The sequence below is a fragment of the Artemia franciscana genome, chromosome 2, assembly GCF_032884065.1.
Source record: "Artemia franciscana chromosome 2, ASM3288406v1, whole genome shotgun sequence".
Taxonomy (NCBI): domain Eukaryota; kingdom Metazoa; phylum Arthropoda; class Branchiopoda; order Anostraca; family Artemiidae; genus Artemia; species Artemia franciscana.
In genome coordinates, this window is record NC_088864.1 from 42835439 (window position 1) to 42856844 (window position 21406).

At 35.4% G+C, this 21406-nt stretch overlaps 1 protein-coding gene and 1 long non-coding RNA gene across 2 annotated transcripts; both read right to left on the reverse strand.

The window, feature by feature from the left end:
- Positions 1–4565: 4565 nt before the first annotated feature.
- On the reverse strand, positions 4566–13255 carry LOC136042048 (uncharacterized). The gene is made up of 3 exons (XR_010621154.1): positions 13139–13255; positions 5876–6139; positions 4566–4711 (listed from the first exon to the last, which is right to left on the reverse strand). It is a non-coding gene; the product is annotated as an uncharacterized LOC136042048 (long non-coding RNA).
- Positions 13256–15910: 2655 nt separating this feature from the next.
- LOC136042055 (uncharacterized) lies at positions 15911–21179 on the reverse strand. Its single transcript, XM_065726919.1, has 2 exons — positions 21071–21179; positions 15911–16341 (listed from the first exon to the last, which is right to left on the reverse strand). Exons 1-2 carry the CDS (start codon positions 21086–21088, stop codon positions 16012–16014), a joined length of 348 nt encoding a protein of 115 aa, XP_065582991.1. The 5' UTR covers positions 21089–21179; the 3' UTR covers positions 15911–16011.
- Between the last annotated feature and the right edge of the window lie 227 nt (positions 21180–21406).

Consider the following 21406-nt stretch of genomic DNA (forward strand, 5'->3'; position numbering starts at 1 on the left):
ATCAAGGGTGTTCACAGAAGAGAAGGAAGGAATCACCCCCCTCCTTTAGAAGACTCAAAATTTGAGAAAATACACAATTTTGCGACTTGGAAAGAAAATGATGCTTTTCTGGAAAAAAATAGATTCAAAAGTACCATCGTTTTTAAACTGCAGGTCCGCTGGAAGTTATTTTTTTGACATGCTCAGCCTCCATCTTACTCTTTCGCAAAAGTTTGTTCAGTAAACCTTACTTTAAAAACTATTTAAAGTTAATGCTAAATGTGTAGTTTATATCCATCATTCATTTCGGAGTCAGCACTTAGAGCAAGCTCGTATATAAAAGATCTGTAAGGAAATCTTAGAATAAAAAAAATCGCCAAAAATTTTTCTAATATGAAATAAAAAATCAGTTAAAAATTGGAATTGCTTCTCTAAAAGAAAACAAAGGAAGGCATCAATTATAATTGAATGCGCTAAACGATTACTTTTTTTCGAATATATAAAAGAAAATGCCCTGGCTAAGTTTTTTTCCTACTGTCTACGGTCATCCTATTGGAGTGGATGAGAAATGACAAATATAGCAAAGAGGTTTGAGCTGTCACGCCTAACTGAAAGCAAATAATTTCTGCTAAGGATAGTGTAAAATTTTTGGAATGGTCAGTTAACTCAGATGATATAAGCATATTTTAAGTTGTTTTAACACAAAAGACTGGGCTAGAAAGGAAAAAGAACAAGTTCGCTAGCTGATCAGGGTGAGGTATAGCGATGAAAATCTGAGAGAAATGCACACAGAGTTTCCTTATTCTGTTCCACATTGTTTAGTAATGTTATTTGAGATGAAAGGTCCTAGTACCTATGGTAAATTCCATTCTTTCTTCAAGAGATTGATATTTGAAAAAAATAGATATGATCTTATGTATTGATTTTTTAAGCAACCAATTTTCGAAGTGAGTAAATTAGGACTGGAAAGGGGGTATTATTGGCACTTACCTTCGAAAAACCTTTCGTTCAAGTTGGTTACATCGTGTCAAATGGATCCTTTAGAATCTATTCACTACTTAATTTTTTGAAGGTTAGAGAGAATACCAAAAATTGTTCTAGGTATCTGTAAGTTTCGTCAATAATATCAACGACTCTAATAACCTGATTATTAATATTGGATGTTTTATTATTATTATTGACTCTCTTACACTTTCCTTTCGACGAAGTTTCTAAATTGTTGTGAGTCTTATATTAAATAAATAAATTAAATTAAAATATGCGAATTTCACAGGGTTTTGTATTATATCCTGAACAAACTGTTCTCGATCCCAATATAGAGACAGAACATCCGGGTATTCCTCAGATAATAATGTCTACTTGTCAGCTTGTTACGGTTCCAACACGTAATATTACTTTCCATATAACTTTCTAGCCTCCAATGGTATGTCGTCTGACTCGGGCTTGATGTTGGCTGTGAAAATAATTTTTTAAGGACATTCCAGCGCTGTCACAGAAACCTATTTTCGCCTTCGCCGAGTATGGATTGTAGATAGACCAATAATGCAGCTTTTTATGGCACTTGGTATTAATCAAGTGACATATAGCAATCGCAAATTCTGTCGGTCTGTCGGTCCCGGTTTTGCTACTTTAGGCACTTCCAGGTAAGCTAGGACGATGAAATTTGGCAGGCGTATCAGTGACCGGACCAGATTAAATTAGAAATAGTTGTTTTCCCGATTTGACCATCTGGCGGGGAGTGGGGGGCCCGTTAATTCGGAAAAAATCGAAGAATTTTTAACTTACGAACGGTTTATCAGATCTTAATGAAATTTGTGGTTTGGAAGGATATCATGTCTCAAAGCTATTATTTTAAATCCCGACCGGATCTGGTGACAGTGGGGAGAGTTGGGAGGGGGAAACCTAAAATCTTGGAAAACACTTAGAGTGGAGGGATTGGGATGAAACTTGATGGGAAAAATAATCACAAGTCCTAGATACATGATTGACATAACCGGAACAGATCCGCTCTCTTTGGGGTAGTTGGGGGGGGGGTTGTTAATTCTGAAAAATTAGAAAAAATGAGGTATTTTTGACTTACGAACGGGTCATCGGATCTCAATGAAATTTGATATTTAGAAGTATATCGTGTCTTAGAGCTCTTATTTTAAATCCCGACCGGATCTGGTGACACTGGGGGGGGGGGGGGGAGTTGGGAGAGAGAAACCTAAAACTTGGAAAACACTTAGAGTGGAGGGATCGGGATGAAACTTGGTGGGAAAAATAAACACAAGTTCTAGATACATGATTGACATAACCGGAACGGATCCGCTCTCTTTGGGTTAGTTGAGGGGGGGGGGTTAATTCTGAAAAATTAGAAAAATGGGGTATTTTTAACTTACGAATGGGTGGTCGGATCTCAATGAAATTTGATAATTAGATGGATATCGTGTCTCAGAGCTCTTATTTTAAATCCTGACTGGATCTGGTGACATTGGGGGGGGGGGGGAGATGGGAGGGGGAAACCTAAAACTTGGAAAACACTTAGAGTGGAGGGATCGGGATGAAACTTGGTGAAAAAATAAGCACAAGTCCTAGATACATGACTGACATAACCGGAACGGATCTGCTCTCTTTGGGGTAGTTGGGGGGGGGGGGTTAATTCTGAAAAATTAGAAAAAATGAGGTATTTTTGACTTACGAACGGGTGATCGGATCTCAATGAAATTTGATATTTAGAAGTATATCGTGTCTTAGAGCTCTTATTTTAAATCCCGACCGGATCTGGTGACATTGGGGGGGGGGAGTTGGGAGAGGGAAACCTAAAACTTGGAAAACACTTAGAGTGGAGGGATCGGGAAGAAACTTGGTGAAAAAATAAGTACAAGTCCTAGATACATGATTGACATAACCGGAACGAATCCGCTCTCTTTGGGGTAGTTGGGAGGGAGGGGGGTTAATTCTGAAAAATTAGAAAAAATGAGGTATGTTTAACTTACGAACGGGCGATCGGATCTCAATAAAATTTGATATTTAGAAGGATATCGTGTCTCAAAGCTCTTATTTTAAATCCCGACCGGATCTGGTGACATTGGGGGGGATTTTGGGGTGGGGGAACCTAAAGTCACGGAAAACGCTTAGATTGGAGGGATAGGGATGAAACTTGTTGGGAAAAACAAGCAGAAGTCTTAGATACGTGATTTACATAATTGGAACGGATCCGCCCTATTGGGGGGGGGGGGTAATTCTGAAAAATAAGAAAAAATCCGTATTTTTAACTTATGAAGGAGTGATCGGATCTTCATGAAACTTCATATTTAGAAAGACCTCAAAACCCAGATCTCTTATTTTAAATCTCAACCGGATCAAGCGTAATTGGGGGGGGGGCAGTTGGGGGTACTGGAAATCGTAGAAAATACTTAAAGCGGTGTGATCAGGATGAAAATGGATGGGAAGAATAGAAGCCTGTTTAAGATACGTGACTGACATAACCGGACCGGATCTGCTGTCTTTGGTGGAGTTGGGGGGGGGATAATTTTGAAAATTGAGGTATTTGTAACTTACGAAAGGGTAACCAGATCTTAATGAAATTTGATATTTAGAAGGATCTTGTGCTTTAAAGCTCTAATTTTAAATTCCGACCAGATCCTGTGACATTGGGTGGAGTTGGAGGGGAAAACCGGAATTCTTGGAAAACGTGAAAATTGGGGTATTTTTACCTTACGAATAGGTGATCGGATCTTAATGAAATTTGATATTTAGAAGGAATTCATGTCTCAGAGCTCTTATTTCAAATCCCGACCAGATCTTTTGACATTGGGGGAGTTGGAGGGGGAAATCTTGGAAAACACTTGGAGTGGAGGAATCGGGATGAAGCTTGGTGGATAGAATAAGCAAATGTCCTTGGTACGTGATTGACAGAATCGTACTGGATTCGCTCTCTTTGGGGAGTATGGGGGAGGGGTTCAGTGATTTGGCAAGTTTGGTGCTTTTGGACGTGCTAGGACGATGAAAATTGGTAGGCGTGTCAGGGAGCTGCACAATTTGACTTGATAAAGTCGTTTACCCAAATTCGACCATCTGGGGGGCTAAAGGGAGATGAAAAATTAGAAAAAATTAGGTAATTATAACTTACGAGTGGGTGATCGGATCTTTTTACATAGACCCATTCCTCCCGACAATAAGCTGACAACTATGCAAAACACTAGTCAGAAAGTACATTTATACCTACTCTAAGACTACTTAACCCAGAAGAAAACCACAAACAACAGGGGCGAATCTAATCCACAGTCGACTTACTTCTCGGAGCACTGACCCAATGAAGCTCCAATCATCGCCAAGGACAGGCCACTCTGGAGACAACGAGAGGCACTCTCGTCTGGTTCCCTCTACGGTGCCAAGCAGGAGTTTCACTTCACGTACTATAGTAGACAAAAAATATTTATTCTTACTGAAAACTCATTTTGACAAAAGACCCTCTTAGGAAATATAGCTAAAGGAGCATAGATATTATCCTTGCAGAAAAACATAAAGGCTAACCAACTTTATGCTTTATGCAGTACGTTTGTATTGCACAAAACAACAAAAAGATCAATTTTTCTGAAAAATGGTTTTTCGTATTTTATTCATATATATTGGTATACAAAAATAACAGTACTAAATATATTAAATAGCTTTAAATAATAACTAACTATTAAAAAAGGGAACATAGATTTCACTGACTGCCTTCCTTCATCACAACTGTGCTTGGAGCCTGCAAGAAAATTTCAGAGTAATCTTCCAAAGTAATCTTTAAACAAAGCAAGTTTTGTAAATTTAGAATCATCATAAAATAAATGTCTTATGCATGTAGGGTTTCCAAACTTCCGTTTTTTAGAGCTTTGGCTACTGCTGGGATAAGTTGCTTTTTACTTACGGTGCGTTACTACGAATTGCTTGATTGATCAGCAAAGAGAAGAGTCAATTTTGAACGACTAAATAATTAATCTTTTCGAGAAGAACATCTTTCATGAATACTGATTTGCAGCAGTTCACTTCAATAATAAGTTTGGTTGGAGGAGTAGGGATCCTATCCCCTTCAGAGGTATAAAACTGTATTTATGAAATATGCAGTTTTTTGATTATTGAGTGGCTATATAAACACTTTTTTAGCAGCTGAACCCTTCCCATTTCAATTGCAAAATAGTGCTTAATACGCTTTTAGCTCACCTTAAATGTAGCTCTGTCTCTTTATGTAGCTCCACCTTAGATGAATAGAACTATTTATATTTTAAAGTATAGAGGAAGAGAATCAAAAATTTCTTGATATGACTGAGAGAACTAAAATATAGTTATATCATTATAGTTATCTTAAATGATAATCAAGAACAAATACAACTTATCTGGAGGTGTTGCAGGTAAGGGAGGATCCAGGGAGTAATTTTAGGGCAACGTCCCATCCACCACCCCCGCTAGAGTGCTCAATTTTCGACTAATTATAGGGGTAGAAGGCGAAAACATTGATTCTGTATCTGCCCCTAGTTGCAGGATATTTGTAAGAGTTATTGTTGAGGTGGATTAGTCCGACTTTAAACCCTACATTGCTTAAAGTTCAAATACTCTGCTGCGTAGTTTCCTGAAGGAGACCGACTGTCTATTTGCCCTTCATAGGAGTCCAAGATATTCAAACTCGTAAATTGGTTTGCCCCATCCCTAGACAAATCTTTGCAGACTCGCCCCACTCCTACTTAAGATGTTTTTAAAACGGTTGCAAATAGTGCATATACACCTTCTAGTTAAGACAATTGCAATTAGTACTTTTTAAGCACATAAATTGTTTGAGAAAATGGAAATAAATAAAATTTGCTGCCTCATGGACAATTTGTTTTGCAGTAAAGTAATTATAAATTATTACTATGAATTAAAATATGATTATCACCTTTTTAATTCTTTGAAGTTGAGGATTTATTCCTTCTGAAGGCTGGAAATCTTTTGGAAAGTATAACCAGTATGGGAAAGCCCCTCCAGCTTGCCTTTGAAGTCCGACAACAGGTGACCAGATAATATTTCTTGATGCATGGCGTACAGCAAAGCTCGGAGTAAAAGTAGGCAGTACAGGTATAAATGTTGAAAACTGTCTTCCATTTCGTATTACTGGCACACACAGTGAAGACATTATAGTTATGGAGGAAAAAATCAAGATCTGAAAGTATGTACACTTGAAACTAAAACGCTTAAAACTGTAATATCACCTTTGTTACTAAGTTTGATTTTCTTGATAATGACAGAGGCTTGTGATTTTGGTTTTGAACGGATCAAAATAAACCATAAAAATGTTCTAATTCAGAATAAGCCATGGAACACTCCAAGCCTGCAAAAGAGATTACATCCTTCGGGTATGAATAATCATGGTTGCGGTGATAGCCGCAACCTAGTCAAGAGAGAGCCACGGCCCATAGTAACTAAAATTGAAAAAATGCGTTTTAAATATGCTTTCTTGTTATAAAAGTTGTCATTTGTAGCTGATTCAGGAATGGAAACTATTATTTCTATTAATCTTAATAGAAAAGGGTGTTTTGAAAACAATTTTACAAGTATTTTTAAAAGGGCCTGAAACCTCTCGAAAATGGCGTTGGAGCAAAACAAACAGTACACGATGGTCTAAAACTATATACAGGATATATGCATAAAACTATGCATCAGTACCACTGATGCGTCCTCTATTTTTTTCATTTTTGTTTTGTTTTGTTTCTTCGCTAACAGGGCACTGGAACATCGTAGAGAGGTACTTCAGGGCTCATTTAAAGATAATTTTTAATTTTTTTTTTGTAATTTCGACTTGATAACGCCGCCATAAAGGTGCATATGGCACCCTAAAAATGCACTTTGAGCGTCATTTCTGGAATGGAAAAGTTAGGTAGAGCATTGGAACATAATACAGAGCCGTTTAATGGTATATTTAAACGCTAATTCTTATATCTAATCGTTTTCGATAAATTTGGCCTGATAACATCGTTGTAAACATGGGAAGAATGAAAAGGGTACTGTGATAATATCCAGTGTTCAAAAACCTAATTCTGAGGTTTGCAATCCCCCCTCTTCAATTTTAATATTCTTTTGAAATTTTCAATCAGCTGTAGTTCCCGCTGCAAGTTCTTAATTAATTTAAATAAAAACAAAGTTTTTGAGAAAAGTAAAGAGCGAAGTTGAAACTTAAATCGAACAAAATTTAGTGCTTCACAGTCTATCTGACACAGTCTATCTGACAGAACAAATAAACCAAATAATCATATTTTCCTATGTTTGTAGAATTATAGAAAACTAGCACTTTACTGAAAACACAGAAACCAAGTATAAAAAAAACAAGAATAATGATATAGTAGTTAAATGAGTACGTAGCCTGACAACAACAAACTAATCTGCAAAGCTTTTCATAGTCTTGTACCAGCTGTGATATCAATAACTTTCAGTATACAATTAAAATTATTTTAAAAACATAAGCATAAAAATAAATACTTTTTTAGTAACCGCAAATTCATTGAACAGGATATAAAAATGTTGGATTGATTTATCAGGTAACATTTTGGTCTCACCAGCTATAATACCAATAGTGAGCAATAAACAACCTTAAATTGTAAAAAATACACTATTTGTAAGAAAAAAATTGCTTTATTTGTATAATGTAAAAAGTGGCCTTAGTCGGTTTACTTTTACTGTACCAAAACTCCTATATTGTCCTGTGTTTTCAGTAAAGCGCTAGTTTCCTAGAGTCCTACAAAATATGATTGTTTGTATACGTTGTTTGGAAATATGATTATGTTTGTTTTATTGATATATGTTAGATAGACTGTGAAGCAATCATTTTTGTTTTGTTTTAAGTTTGAACTTCGCTCTTTACTTTCCTCAAAAGACGTGCAGAAGCAACACTGCAATGATCTTTTTAATTTTTTCCAAGAGGGGGGGGGGGCAGCACCCTCATGTGCGGAATAATTTCTGTTCGGTTTAAGTTTTAATATCGCTCCTTATTTTCAGTTGAAAAAAAGTATTTAATTTCTGATCGTTTTCAAATAATGCCTAGGAATGCTACAGACAATGGTGTACACGATTTTGAAGGTGGGCAACCTCGAAAGTTAGGAAGGAGTAACTATATTTTTAAAGAAGATTTTTAAGGTTTTCAAAATCTAAGCCAAATTTTGGTATGTCTAGCTTATCTCACTAAACATCTCCCCCCTCCCTACTGATAAACACAAAAACATTATACAGTTGTGGAATAGCAAAAACAAGAAAAGTTGGGAGGTAACCTGACAACCAGAAACAAAAAAAACAAAAAAATAATGCAAATAAGTTCTCAGTGCTATGATTTCTCTATATACATTACAAATAGTTTTATTCTTTCTATTAAATAATAAAAAAGGAAATAATGTGAATAAACAAATATAACAATAGGTAATCTTTCTTTGAAGATACAACTTTGAGTGGTTGCAGAACCATATGCCTACGTGTCCCCAACCCCTAAGTGGCAAGGGTTTGGGGTCCCGGGCGGAATTTGTTCCAAAAATAGTGTATGGAGCATTTCACAATTCACACAAAAAAAATAGTGAATTAGCTGAGAAATCACCATATATAAGGTAGAAAATCATGACTGAAATAAAATGTCTGATTAAGGAACTGAACCCTTGCCATCCTGATTCGAAGTCTAACGTGCTAAAACTGAACTACGGCGGCTGATGATCGAATTTAATCTATTTGTTCTCGTAGGACCAATTTGTGTAATTTACAGCCCTTTTCCCAAACACTATGGGGAGCTATGTCATTTCCAAAAGCATAGTTTTTGGACCTTATTCAGCAAATACATTTGTAATTGGCTATTATAAAACATTGAGTTAATAAAAGCTTCTATTATAAAGAGTGAGAGCATTAAACTATATTTGAAGAAGCTCAGCTTTTGCGAACAGGAGGAGGGGAGGGGGTATGTCAAGGAAAAGTCATTTGGAGTTTTGAGAATTAATTAATTGTTGTTTTATGAATTTCTTCCCCTTAAGAACATTCGATATCTTAAAAATCATTTTGCGAGTCCCAACATCGGCTGACCGTGTTAAAGAGTTAATAGTGAATTCTCCCGACAGACTAATGAGACTTACTAAGGGGGCTGGGAGGGGGAGTAACGGGTTCATGTAAATCTCCAATTGAGGGTTTTGGACCATAACTATAAAGTGATACCGTTTTATACTTCCAAGCTTTTCCACTTTATAAGTGGCACCAAAAGTGCCGTTTTTAGTGCTATATGGCACTCATGAATGGTAAAACTGATAAAAAGCACGTAGATATGAGCAATAGTTTTCAACTGAGCCATTAAACATCTCTCTAAGAAGTTCTGGATGCCAACTAGCCCCAGCTTTTCCACTTGAGACCTGGCACCAATAGTGCCATTTTTAGTGCCATATGGCACTTGGAGATGGCACAATTTATAAAAATCAGGTAGATTGAATGAGCCATTAAGCATCCCTCTATGGTGTTCTGGTAGCCCGCTAGGCCTGCTGAAAAAAAAAGAAAAAAAAAGGGAGACAGATCAGTGCTACCGTTGCAAAAAAGTGATTTTTCTTGTTGTTCAAGGAGGGAGACTGTAATTTTAAAGTTTTAGACCATGCTGATTCCAGTGGTATACTTTTCACTTTGATCTGACGGAATTTTCGAGGGGTTTTAGACTTCTTTCGAAATCACCATAAATTTCTTTACACAATAGACTTTTCCTTTTAAGACGAACCGAAATAATAGTTACAATTCCTGACTCAGTGTCAGATGGCATTTTTTTCACTAGGCAGTTTTCTTTTCAAAACGCGTTCTTAGAAATTTGTTCATAGTTGTAAATAGTACTAAATTCAAAAATTGTACTACATAATTTTGTTAAGAACATAAATGAACAGGATAAAAAAGAGGGTTTTTCAATTTTTCATAATTTTCGGAAATAGCCACAATGAGTAAACAAAGTCTTAGCAAATTCACTAATTTTTTTTTATTGAAGCCAATTTATCTGACAATCATGTCTTCTATTGACATGACTTTAGAGCTAAACATTAAAGTAATTTTCTAATCTTTAGTATAAATACTTCTTAATCTCATTAAAATCACAGGTTGAAATGTTTGTATTTAGTACCTTTAGTACTGCTCGTCAATCATGGTGGTGAAAGTTATTTTACAAAGAAGAAAATGATGCATAAAGCATATATATTAAATGTGTCATTCTTAAATATCAGTGGTAGCCTAAATTCTCTTCATTATTATAGTATATTCAGTTTATGGCAGCCATAATGTATAGCTCTATAGCCTTGAGGGTATTTTTGAAATTTTCATTAAGACAACAGCATTCTTGAAGGTAAAAATCATAAATTAGACTAAATTTGACATTTATGGTCTTATGAGCTATCTCAGTCCAACAGCTCATGATGTTATTTTCAATGTTTTATTTCATTATATCTGGTTTTACTCAGGTTTTATTTCATTTAACTTTTATAACTTTTATCGGCTCCCAGAGATTCCCATTTTTCATTCTTGCAATATTGGCTCCATTTTGTGCATTCTTGGTGAAAACTTTTGGAATTTTCGATAAAAATTCCTACAATCTTTGCTCCAATTTTTACTATCCCGGGTACAAGATTTCTGACCGTGGCAACATTTTGTTATTTCTAGATGACTGTTTTGTTTAAAATGAAAATTCGGCTCCAAAGTTTCATTCGCGGCTTCAAGTAGGGGGATCTTGGGTCCACAATGGAACAAAAAAAGATATGGGGGATAAAACCAGCCATCTCGGTTACATTACATAAAATGTCAGTTACGTTTTGTGCATTTTCTGCTCCTTTTAGTCTGATTTTGACCCAAAAGGAATGACAGAGTCGACGAGTGTAAGAAAGAGTTGAACCGGTTGCAATACCTCGGTTATTTATATGAGATATGACACTTAGTATGTGATGCATTTTGTGATATGATTTCAACATTCTTTTCTCAAAAGAAGTTCTTTTTAAAGAAAAGTAAACCTACAGGCAAAGCCTACATGTCATTGGACAAAAGGAAAAAAACAAAGAAATTTCCCTCCACCCCTCTTTCTTCGTTTTCGTGAATTGAGGTCTTGCCTTGACTTTAAAATAGTGGATGGAATAAGTCTTTTGAGTGAGGCGTTGAGGAGGGGACAGACCCTTTCATACACGGAGTAATTTCTGTTCGTTTTAAGTTTCGATGTCGCTCCTTACTTTCAGTTTAAAAAAAAACCTTGTTTTTTTTTAAAAAAAAACCTTTTTTGTGAATTGAGGTCTTGCCTTGACTTTAAAATAGTGGATGGATTAAGTCTTTTGAGTGAGGCGTTGAGGAGGGGACAGACCCTTTCATACACGGAGTAATTTCTGTTCGTTTTAAGTTTCGATGTCGCTCCTTACTTTCAGTTTAAAAAAAAACCTTGTTTTTTTATTTAATGTCTGAACGTTTTTCAACTAATGAAGGTTCAAATTTGGCTCACAGTACATACAAATTAAAACAATATTTGCAAATTAATTTTGGCAGAATTATTCCGTATATGAAGGGTTGCCCCCTCCTCAATGCCTTGCTCTTTACGCTAAAGCTGTTAGCCTTTTTAAAAAATCTTCCTGTTCTCATCAAACTTGAGTAGACGCTCTTAAAAATTGAGACAAACAGTCAAGCTTTAGCATAAAGCACAAAGTTTTGAGGAGAGGGCAACTCTTCATATATGGAATAATTTCTGTTCGTTTTTCAAATAATGTCGGTAAATATAGCTCATCCTTCTTGAACTATACCCCTCTCCCTCACAGAAAAATCCTCCATGGAAATTTTATCCAACGTAAAGGCCCCCCTTTCAAATTCCCTCCAGATAGTTCCATTCTCACTGAAAATCCGCCCCTCCTTGTAAAATTACTTGCGGATTATTCAGCCCAAAAAATTTTCCTTACCCTTCTTTCATTTGAATAAGACTTTAATCCATAGCTGGTTTCTGGACCACTCCAGAAATACCCCCTTCCATGGAAATTATTTCCCGGAAATCAAAACATGCGGAAAAAAGCCCCTGGATGATTCCCCCGGAATATCTCCACATGAAAAATTTGACAAAGAGAATATAAGACAATTAAAAAGAATTTCGTACAGTAATTCTGTCCAATCTCCTAGTGTAACATTTTCCATTGAATATTCGACCTTCAGAAATTTCCCTCCCAAAGGAAGATTCTCCCTATAGAAATCCACCTCAAGCACAACCCACTTCCCCAAAAAGTTCCGTATATTTCCCAGTAACAAATACTATACGTGAACTTTGGACGAATTTCATAACTAACAGGCCTTTCCCCACGGACTGTGTGGGTTCATTTTACACCTAAAGACATATCATTTGATCTTTCAACTATACTGAACAATATAGCCATCCCAAAATTTTTATAAGTTAATTTTGGGGGGAAATGGGCGTGGGCCCAGCTGCCCTCCAATCTTTTTGGTTACTTAAAAAGGGCACTAGAACTTTTAATTTCTGTTCGATTGCAACCTCTCCCGATCTTTTAAGGCCATTATTTCGATACAGTCTCCCCTGAGGAAAAGAAGAAGAAAAAATAACATCAACAAAAAACAAATGAACACGTATCCGTGATGTGTCTTCTGGCAAAAATAGAAAAATTCCCCATTTTTCTAGATAGGAGCTTGAAATTTCTACAGTAGGGTTCTCGGATAAATTGAATCTGATGGTGTGGTTTTCATTAAGGTTATTTTATTTTTAGGGGTTGTTTGACCCTTATTTCAAAAATCAGGCAAATTTTCTCAGGCTCGTAATTTGTGATTGGTAATGCTCAACTTAATGAATCTTATGTATTTGGTATCAGCATAATAAGCTGACTATTTTGATGCATCTATTGATATTAAACTTCTGTTTTTGATAGTTTCGGCTATTGTAGAGCCAAGTCGCTCTTTACTTATAGTTCGTTACCACGAACTGTTCGTCAACTATGTTAACACCAGAACAAACGTTTCGGTACTGCTTTCCCCTGTAAAAAAGAAAGTCCTTGCCATGTATATGATACACGCTTATGACGATAACAGTCCTTTTTTTTGCTTTGTCCAATTTTTAATGCCGAATAACATGTGTTGTGTATTTTTTACACAAAAAAATGATCACCCTAACTATATTACTCGCATAATCTTACAAAATTGAACTCACAGTAGCGCTTTTACTATACAAGAGCATTTTCCTCCTCACTCTTTTCTTGGTAAAAATCGACTAAAACAACAGTTAGCGGTGTGTATAATTTAAATCGAAAATCCAGCTATGTTCTAGCTCAGTGAACCCATACTCGGATAGTCGTGATGCTCTCATAGAGATCATATTCTCTGTGGGAACTTGAAATGATCAATTACTTGTCAGTTTTTAAAAGAGATCATTTAAGTCTCTAAGATGTATCATTACTTTTGTTGGAACATTAACCCTTTATCAAGATGTTGTTATTTCCTGCAAGTTTCGCATTAAGTAAAATATTTTCATCATTTTGCTTATTCTACTTATAAATATGAAAATATCTGCCAACTGTTCATGAAACTGTCAAATTTATGGAAAATGTTAACAGTTCTCAGTATGTGCGTGATTATATAAATCCTCTACGCACAGTGGGACAGGGGACAAGGAAGACCATGGTTTTATGCTTAAACATATAAATGTTTTGTAAAAAAAAAATTTGCACCCGCAATAATGAAACATGGCAATCAAATAAAATTTTGTTACCACTTTGGCTAAGCATGGTAATTCAGTAAGCTCAAAATAACTTGGCTAGACAACACTGACTAAGTATGACCATAAAACAAGTCAGAGACAACACTGGTTAAACATGAAAATAAAAGATTAAAACCAAACCGGCTAAAAATGACTTTATTCTAAAAACAAATAAAGTTCACAACCAGTGAAAACAAGAAAAATATTTGTGTTTCGCCGACTTAGGTTCATTTCTTTGTTCTTTTTACAGTGATTAACATATCTACTTGAAGAATAGAATACTTATTTTTATAAAATTAAAATTCTTATTTTATTATTACAATAAAATTCATTGATGGTGGATTTTAAATTAAAGTCACTATATGTATTTTTGGCGATTCTCATCGAATGCGATCTTTCTTATCGGCTGACACAATTTTTCTGAGAAATTAATACTTCAAGCGGTAGATATATACTGCCATCTTCTTCTATTTAATACAATACACAATTCAGCGACAATGAGAGCTGGTTGATTTTGACGTCCGCCGAGGCTGTGAGACTGACTCACCGAACCCAAACTCCAAGGTGTTGCAGCGGAGTGGCGACTCCTTGGAATTTAGCTTAGGTTTTAATTTAGATTAGCTTATGTGTCAGCATTTTCGGCACACTAGACTTTTTGCCAGCACATTCTTTATATTATCCCCTCCCCCAAACTCAAAACCCAAGCTGCGTCCCTGAAAAAAACCACTGCTCTAAAATATTAATTTACTTTCATTAGGCGAGACCACTTTGTTCGTATGCATGCCGACTTCATTTGCTTTGGTTATAAAGTCCGTGTGCTAGAAAAAGGGAAAAAAATATGAGTTCAAGCCCACTCTCGTTCATGCATGCTGTTTGTTCGTACATGTTTGACTATTATTCTTGGTATTTAAACAAAAAAAAAAGTTTTGTTGCGTAATCCTATCCGTTTTTCTTCATTTCGTAACAAAGAACAATTTTATAATCGCGATAAAATAGTTTGACAATTTTCAAATATCACTCTTTATAGCGAGATAGATGACTTGTCTTATAAACTGTAAAAAAAAAAGAAACATATAAAACTATCGTTGATTTCAATATTACTTGAAAAAGGAAGATAATGGAACAAGAAGGGCGAAAAGTTTCATTGGAAGTTCAATAGGCCTACTTTTGGTAAAAAGGAAAGAAACAAAACTGGGAAAGGGAGAACAGACAAATAAGTATGATGTAAGAAGAAATTTTGACCATGATATGAAGGAGCGCACGTTTTTAAATGGGAGCTATGCTTTAGCCGCAAAATAGTTGCATCTGTCGAAAGAAAGCAAGATTTGTGAGTGGCACGTACTTTTCTTGATTTCTGAACTCCTTTCTTGGCACTTCAGCCAGGAAGGGCAATGGGGGGTTGGGGGCCAACCATCCTGTGCTTTCGCATACCCTTCCTGGTTACCTTTCCCAGATTTTTTTAGGTACCCATTTAGAGCTGGGTCGACTCTGGCTGAGCTTACAGCGGCACGTCACTGACCCCTGTCCCAAACTAAATACTTGGGTATACTACGGTTCAAGCCCTCACACTCGCGAACAAAGGATCCTAAATCCAGCACACCAATCTCCTCGGCTAGGACGGCTGAGACAAAAGTGGAAAATAGAAGTAGCGTGAAAACGGTCTGAAAAGCTAATTTAGTCCTCACTATTGCTCACTATTAATGTTTCCTTGTGCCTTTTTCCGAACAAAGTCTTAAAAACTGTATAAGTTTTAAAGTTTCAAAAAGATTTGTAAACAATGTTCACTGCACCAATTGTATTATTTTATCGTAGTACAAAAAAGTATAAGGGTACTTTTACAGCTTCAAAAAGACGAAGTTTTGACCTATCAAAATGTCGCCTCTACCTTCAAAAATCCTGCTACATTCATATTTGATAAGGCATGTTCACATGGGTCCCCCCAAATCCAAAAACCCATCAAACATTCATGGTAGCAAACTGTAAGCAACAATACCCGAGCTCTAAAAACAGAAGTTCTCCATTCTTTGGAATGTTTTACACCAAAACCTATGATATTTTCTATGCGGGTCGGTAGCTCCTCTTTTTTTTGCAAAACCGAATCTTCTTTGTAAACAGAAGAGGTACATTCATATGCTTAACCGAACTAAAGGGGAAGAGGTGGAAGGGTATCATAAGCACAATCAAAAAATGATTGAACTTTTACCCACTATCGTGCTTACTCTTGGCATTACTATAGCTCCAAAAACAAAACTTTTTTCCTCAGTTATATTTAAATAGACAAGTAAATACATCGCTTTGTAAAATAAATAAATTATTTTCGTTTCAGTCTAATAGGCACCACCAAGCGCCGCGCCTGAATGAACGGGGAGGTGGTAACCTGCATGGTTATATTCCATATAATGTTCACCATATCCACTGTATGCGTCATTCCATTTGACACGTGCACGGAATCTGGGCCCACTTGCCTGTTCATAATGGGATCGCGAGTGATGGGGGTTACCCCTGCTGTACCCAAATTCGTATTGGTATGGACCAGGATTGTTGGCATATTGGAAATATCCGTATGGAATCCTCTGATGGCCGAGGCGGCTTTCCTTGGCATACTCAGCGTCATCCACTTCCTGGGTTGTAACGTATCCAACCACAAACAATGCAATCTAGAAAATGTTAAAATATACAGAATTCCAAAAAAAAAAAAATTTTTGTTGTTGCATGTCCCTCCGCTAGGGCTTGGAACTTGGGTCTGCTTCTCATGACATTGGTATTTAAACGCAGTCTTGTAATGGACTTTATTTTTCATAAAATTCTTGTTTGTAAAAGATGCTATTCCTAAGAAAAACAAATGGATTTCATCCAATTTTTTCTTTTACTAAATTGAATTCTACCAGCTACCTGAAATTCCAAATGCCAGATATTTAAAGAAGAATAGCTATCCAAATTGATTGGATAGTCAAGTATATGTCACATTCACGTTTCAACATGTTCCGTTGACCGCGGAGAACAACAATTAAAATTAAAAGGAAAAAATTATACTCTATGTAAAAGGGGCGTTCACCCACTTTGATTCCTACTCTTTGCACCAAAATTAAGAACGCCGTTAAAACACAAGATTGTCAAAATTGCTTTATATAGTAATTGCATTTCAAAGCATTTGAGTATTTAAATTCACTCTCAAGGTTTTACCATAAAAAGAAATACTAAACTTCCCAGTTCATTTGTGTTAGACGAACTGTTCTAGATAATTCATTGTTCTAGGGATGAGACACAAAAGCCAGATTTAACTTAAAGAGGGAGGGGGTGACGGTGGTGCTTAATCTTCAGATTTTAAGGGTAATTTTTTTGTTTTAGGTTTTTATATTGCTATTTACTTTCATTGTAAATTTCCCTTATTTATTTAGTTTTTCTTCGTTTTTTAGAATCAAGTTTAAGATTATGCTAAATATGAAGCCCCTTGAAATCCTGCTTACTTTAAGGTGACGTTTAACTTTATCTTGCAATGCTTTAAGAGTAAAAGGGGCAGCTTATTTTTTGTTCTTTACGCAATCAAGTAATTTTTTTTTTTTTTTTTTTTTTTTTTTTTTTTTTTTTTTTTTTTTTTTTTTTTTACATGATAGAAGGATCATCCAGTAAAAAGTGCAATGGGATGTCACCCACCCTTCAGTGACTGTGCATCTAAACTTATGAATGTTTTGTTGTTTTATTACACGCGAAATACTTCTGTATTAAAAGGAGAACTTTGCCCTTTCGGCTCTTGCACTTAATATTTAGTTCAAGCATAATCCTTCAATTAAGGTATTATGCTGGGTATAATTCCCCCCCCATACAGATCTGAAGGACATCTCTCCAAAAATTCAAATGCTCGGAGCTGAAAATAAACCTTATCAGAATTTTGGAACCCCTGACCCTTCCCTCCAGAAAGACCCGCTGATATCCCCCCTATTAGCTAGTTTCTTAACAATGCAATATTTCATATAAATGGATGAAAATCCTATTGAGGGTTAGTTCAGTCAAATGAAACTCGTAAATTATTGCCTAACCTAACCGCTCGTTTTATTTGGACGGCGTACGCGTGTCGTTAGGGAGGAATTTACGACCACACAATAGTATGGATTTTGAAACTGAAATTAGAAGGTTGTAATACCCCAAATACTAATTACGCATGGATACATAACAAAATGGTGCTTGGTGTTTTGCGACCTTTCTTTCACTTAAGAGAGGTATTGCAATGCAACCTGGAATTTACAATTAAATGAGCCGCCATGCAATATTCTACAATTAGTAGGATACGATTACCCGCGGTAAAAATAAAAATCAAACAGTTTATGGTAACGAACTTTAGTAAGGACTGACCCGGCTCAATAGTAACCGATACTCTAAAAAACGGAATTTTGATACCAATAGTTACATCAACAGAATCACATCTTAATGCTGATTTTAAATATATAAGTTTCATCAAGTTTAGTCTTACCCATCGAAAGTTACGAGCCTGAGAAATTATTTTAGAAAATAGGGGAAAACACCCACTAAAAGTCATAGAATCTTCTACAGTAGGGTTGTCGCATACGCTGAATCTGATGGTGTGATTTTTTATCGTTTTAAGATGTAGAGTTGCGAGAAAGAGTAAAACTTTAGCGTAAAGAGCGAGGCGTTGAGGAGGGGTCAACTCCTTTTATATACGGAATACTTTCTGTTCGTTTTAAGTTCTAACGTCGCTCCTTGCTTGCATTTATAAAACTTGTTTTTTTGATTTAATTATAATAAAGAAACAAGTACCCGTCACCATGGCTCTTATGAAAAATGTTAAATCCCTTTTTGTATAGACTGATGCTCGAAACGTCTGCTTGAGGGCTATTGGAAATATTGAATTTGATGGTGCCGTTTTGATGAAGGCATATCCTTTTTTTAAAGCTGTATAATAATGTCAATATTTTTGTAATTTCAATTTTAGATAAGTAATTTTGTACTTGATGAATTTTACATGTTTGGAATCAAAATTAAAATTCCATTGTTTTGATGAAGCTATTGTTTAAAACTTCCTCTTTTTAGAGTTCAAGTTTTACTTTCTGAACTGTAGAGTTATACTTAATTTACTGTTCACTAACATGAATGATTTGATTGTGGCTTGGAATTCCTTGGTGAAATAGATAGTTGTGATACATAATATGATCAGACGTAGACAAATTCAATAAAACACACCTAAATAGTTTTCAGATGTCGCTAATCCATACACACTGACTAAGAACTATACATAGCGCTTCGAAACAAGTCAAACAGTTCGTGGTAACCAACTGTAAATGAGGAACGACCCGGTTCAATAGTAACCGAAACTCTAAAAAACGGAATTTAGATACCAATAGAAATATTCTGACTTCAAATATTTAAGTTTCATCAAGTTTGGTTTTACCCATCAAAGGTTACGATCCTGAGAAAATGTACCTGAATTTCAAAAAAGGGGAAACTTCCCCTGAAAGTCATAGAATTTTACTGAAAATCACACCTGCAGATCCAGTGTATCCAAGAGCCCTACCGGATAGTTCTCAAGCTCTTATCTGCAAAAATAAGGAATTGTAATTTTTGCCAGAAGAATAATCACGGATGTTTGTTTATTTGTTTGTTTTTTCTCCCAGGGGCGATCCTGTCGACCAAGTGGGCTTAGAACGTCGGGAGAAAGCTCTTTCAAACGGAAATGGAAAGTACCAGTGCCGTTTTTAAGCGACCAAAAAATTGGAGGGCAACTAGGCTCCCTGTCATTTAGAGATAGCTATTTTGTTCAACATAGTTGAAAGGCCCAATAACTATATTTTTGGAGATAACATGACTTCCTACAGCCCATCAGGAAAGGTACTTCAGTTATAAAATTTGCCCATTGTTTATATGTAGTATATGTTATTTGGAAACATGAATATATTTTTCGGGTTGGGAGAGGAGGACGAATTTTCTGCTGGGGGGATTTTTCACGGGATGAATTTTTTATGGAAAGAGAAAATTCCAGGGGGTGTGCACTTTTCAGAGGAATTTTACACTGGGAGAATTTTCCAGAATTCCTATACGAAATTTCTTTATGTCTTGCTTTCTCTTTACGTAATTCAATTTTACTCGTGGAAATTTAAAGGGTAATTGTCCGGGGTAATTTTCGCAATGCTTGAATTGTCCAGAGGATATTTCCGTAGGGAGCGGGATATTTCCGTGTAGGTGCAACCAGATATCCTGGTGCTATTTGAAAAATAAACGATCAGAAATTAAATAAAAAAAATTTCTACCGAAAGCAAGAAGCAAAATTAAAAGTTAAAACGCAGAAATTAATACGTGTATGAGTGAATTGCCCCCTCCTCAATACCTTGCTCTTTACACTAAAGTTAAAATTTTGTCCCAGTAAGTAACTTTTTTTAAAGGGTTATATACGCATAATTTCTGTTAGCTTTTAGTTTTAATGTTGCTCCTTACTTTCAGTTGAGATAACTTGTCTTTCATGGATCACATAGAAAGATCATTGAAGTCTTTTAATATTAAATGACGCCAATAATTGCGAAAATGGATCTATATCAAAATGCTGCTTATTTGGCGTTTTTCATGTAATACAGCCTCTAGGTTAAAAATAGTTTTGTTACATGAATGAAACATTAAAGAAATTAATAATTAGTTATAATTAGGGCCTGAAAAGGTTGAGTCCGAACTGTAATTTGGCTACTTTCCAAGTTTTAATGGTTTTTCAAATGCCTTTAAAAGATTTGTTAAATATGAGAACAACAGCTTAATTAGGAGTCTAACCCATCGAGAGGTCATTTAATTTAACATTGAGATTTCAAGCAAAGTTCAAGAAAATTCATATAATTATAACATATGATATAAAAATATGTATACATAAACCTATCTCATAATATGTTTTGTGTAAATAAAAACACGTACTTCATTTCAAATATTAAAAACATACAATAACTGCAAACTTTTTCAAAATTTGGTAATAAATTAGACATTTTTCTTGCCGAACAAAAAAGAAAAAGAAACTTTTCTAAACATTAGCTTCAACCCATATTTTTTTTTGCTAGCTTATTGTCCCCTCTCGATGGTTTTGGGTTGCAATTCTTACTTTGAACAATTTTTCGGTCAAATCTTTGCACCAATGGATAAAGTGGATGAACCTGTTTCAAAGGCGCCTTAGTAGCTCATGAGGAGCCAAAGTCACAAAATATATACGTTTGAAAGATCATTTAAATATACCTTGAAAAACTGAAATCTGTGGAATGTAGACTATTACTGGTGAATATCAACATTCTTCAACTTCGATCTTTCAAAAAAACGAACATAAAAAAAAAATTATTGGAAATTTAATAGGCTTATTTGGATTGCTTAATGAATAAAGTATCTTAAATCTTATTACAGACTTACCAATAAGAATAACTTCATACTTGAGATTAAATATCTTACTGATCTTATGAATATATTTCGCGAGTATTTATATGAATGCTTGCCAAAATCAAGGCTGTATTACATTTTCTCCTATATAAAGGAGAAAATATAATGTAATTTTAATTACGAAATAACACTATCACTTCACACCACAAAGGCGTACTTAAAATGCTGGTTTAATGCCACAAAGGTCAAACCAATAAGTTAACAGGAGTGACAAATTTAGGTTCTCCTTTGCCTTCTAATTTTCGTCATTGCCTGAAAAAGAGGTAAAGTTAACTGTTAGTAAGTTGAAAGTAATCTTTAATATTGTAA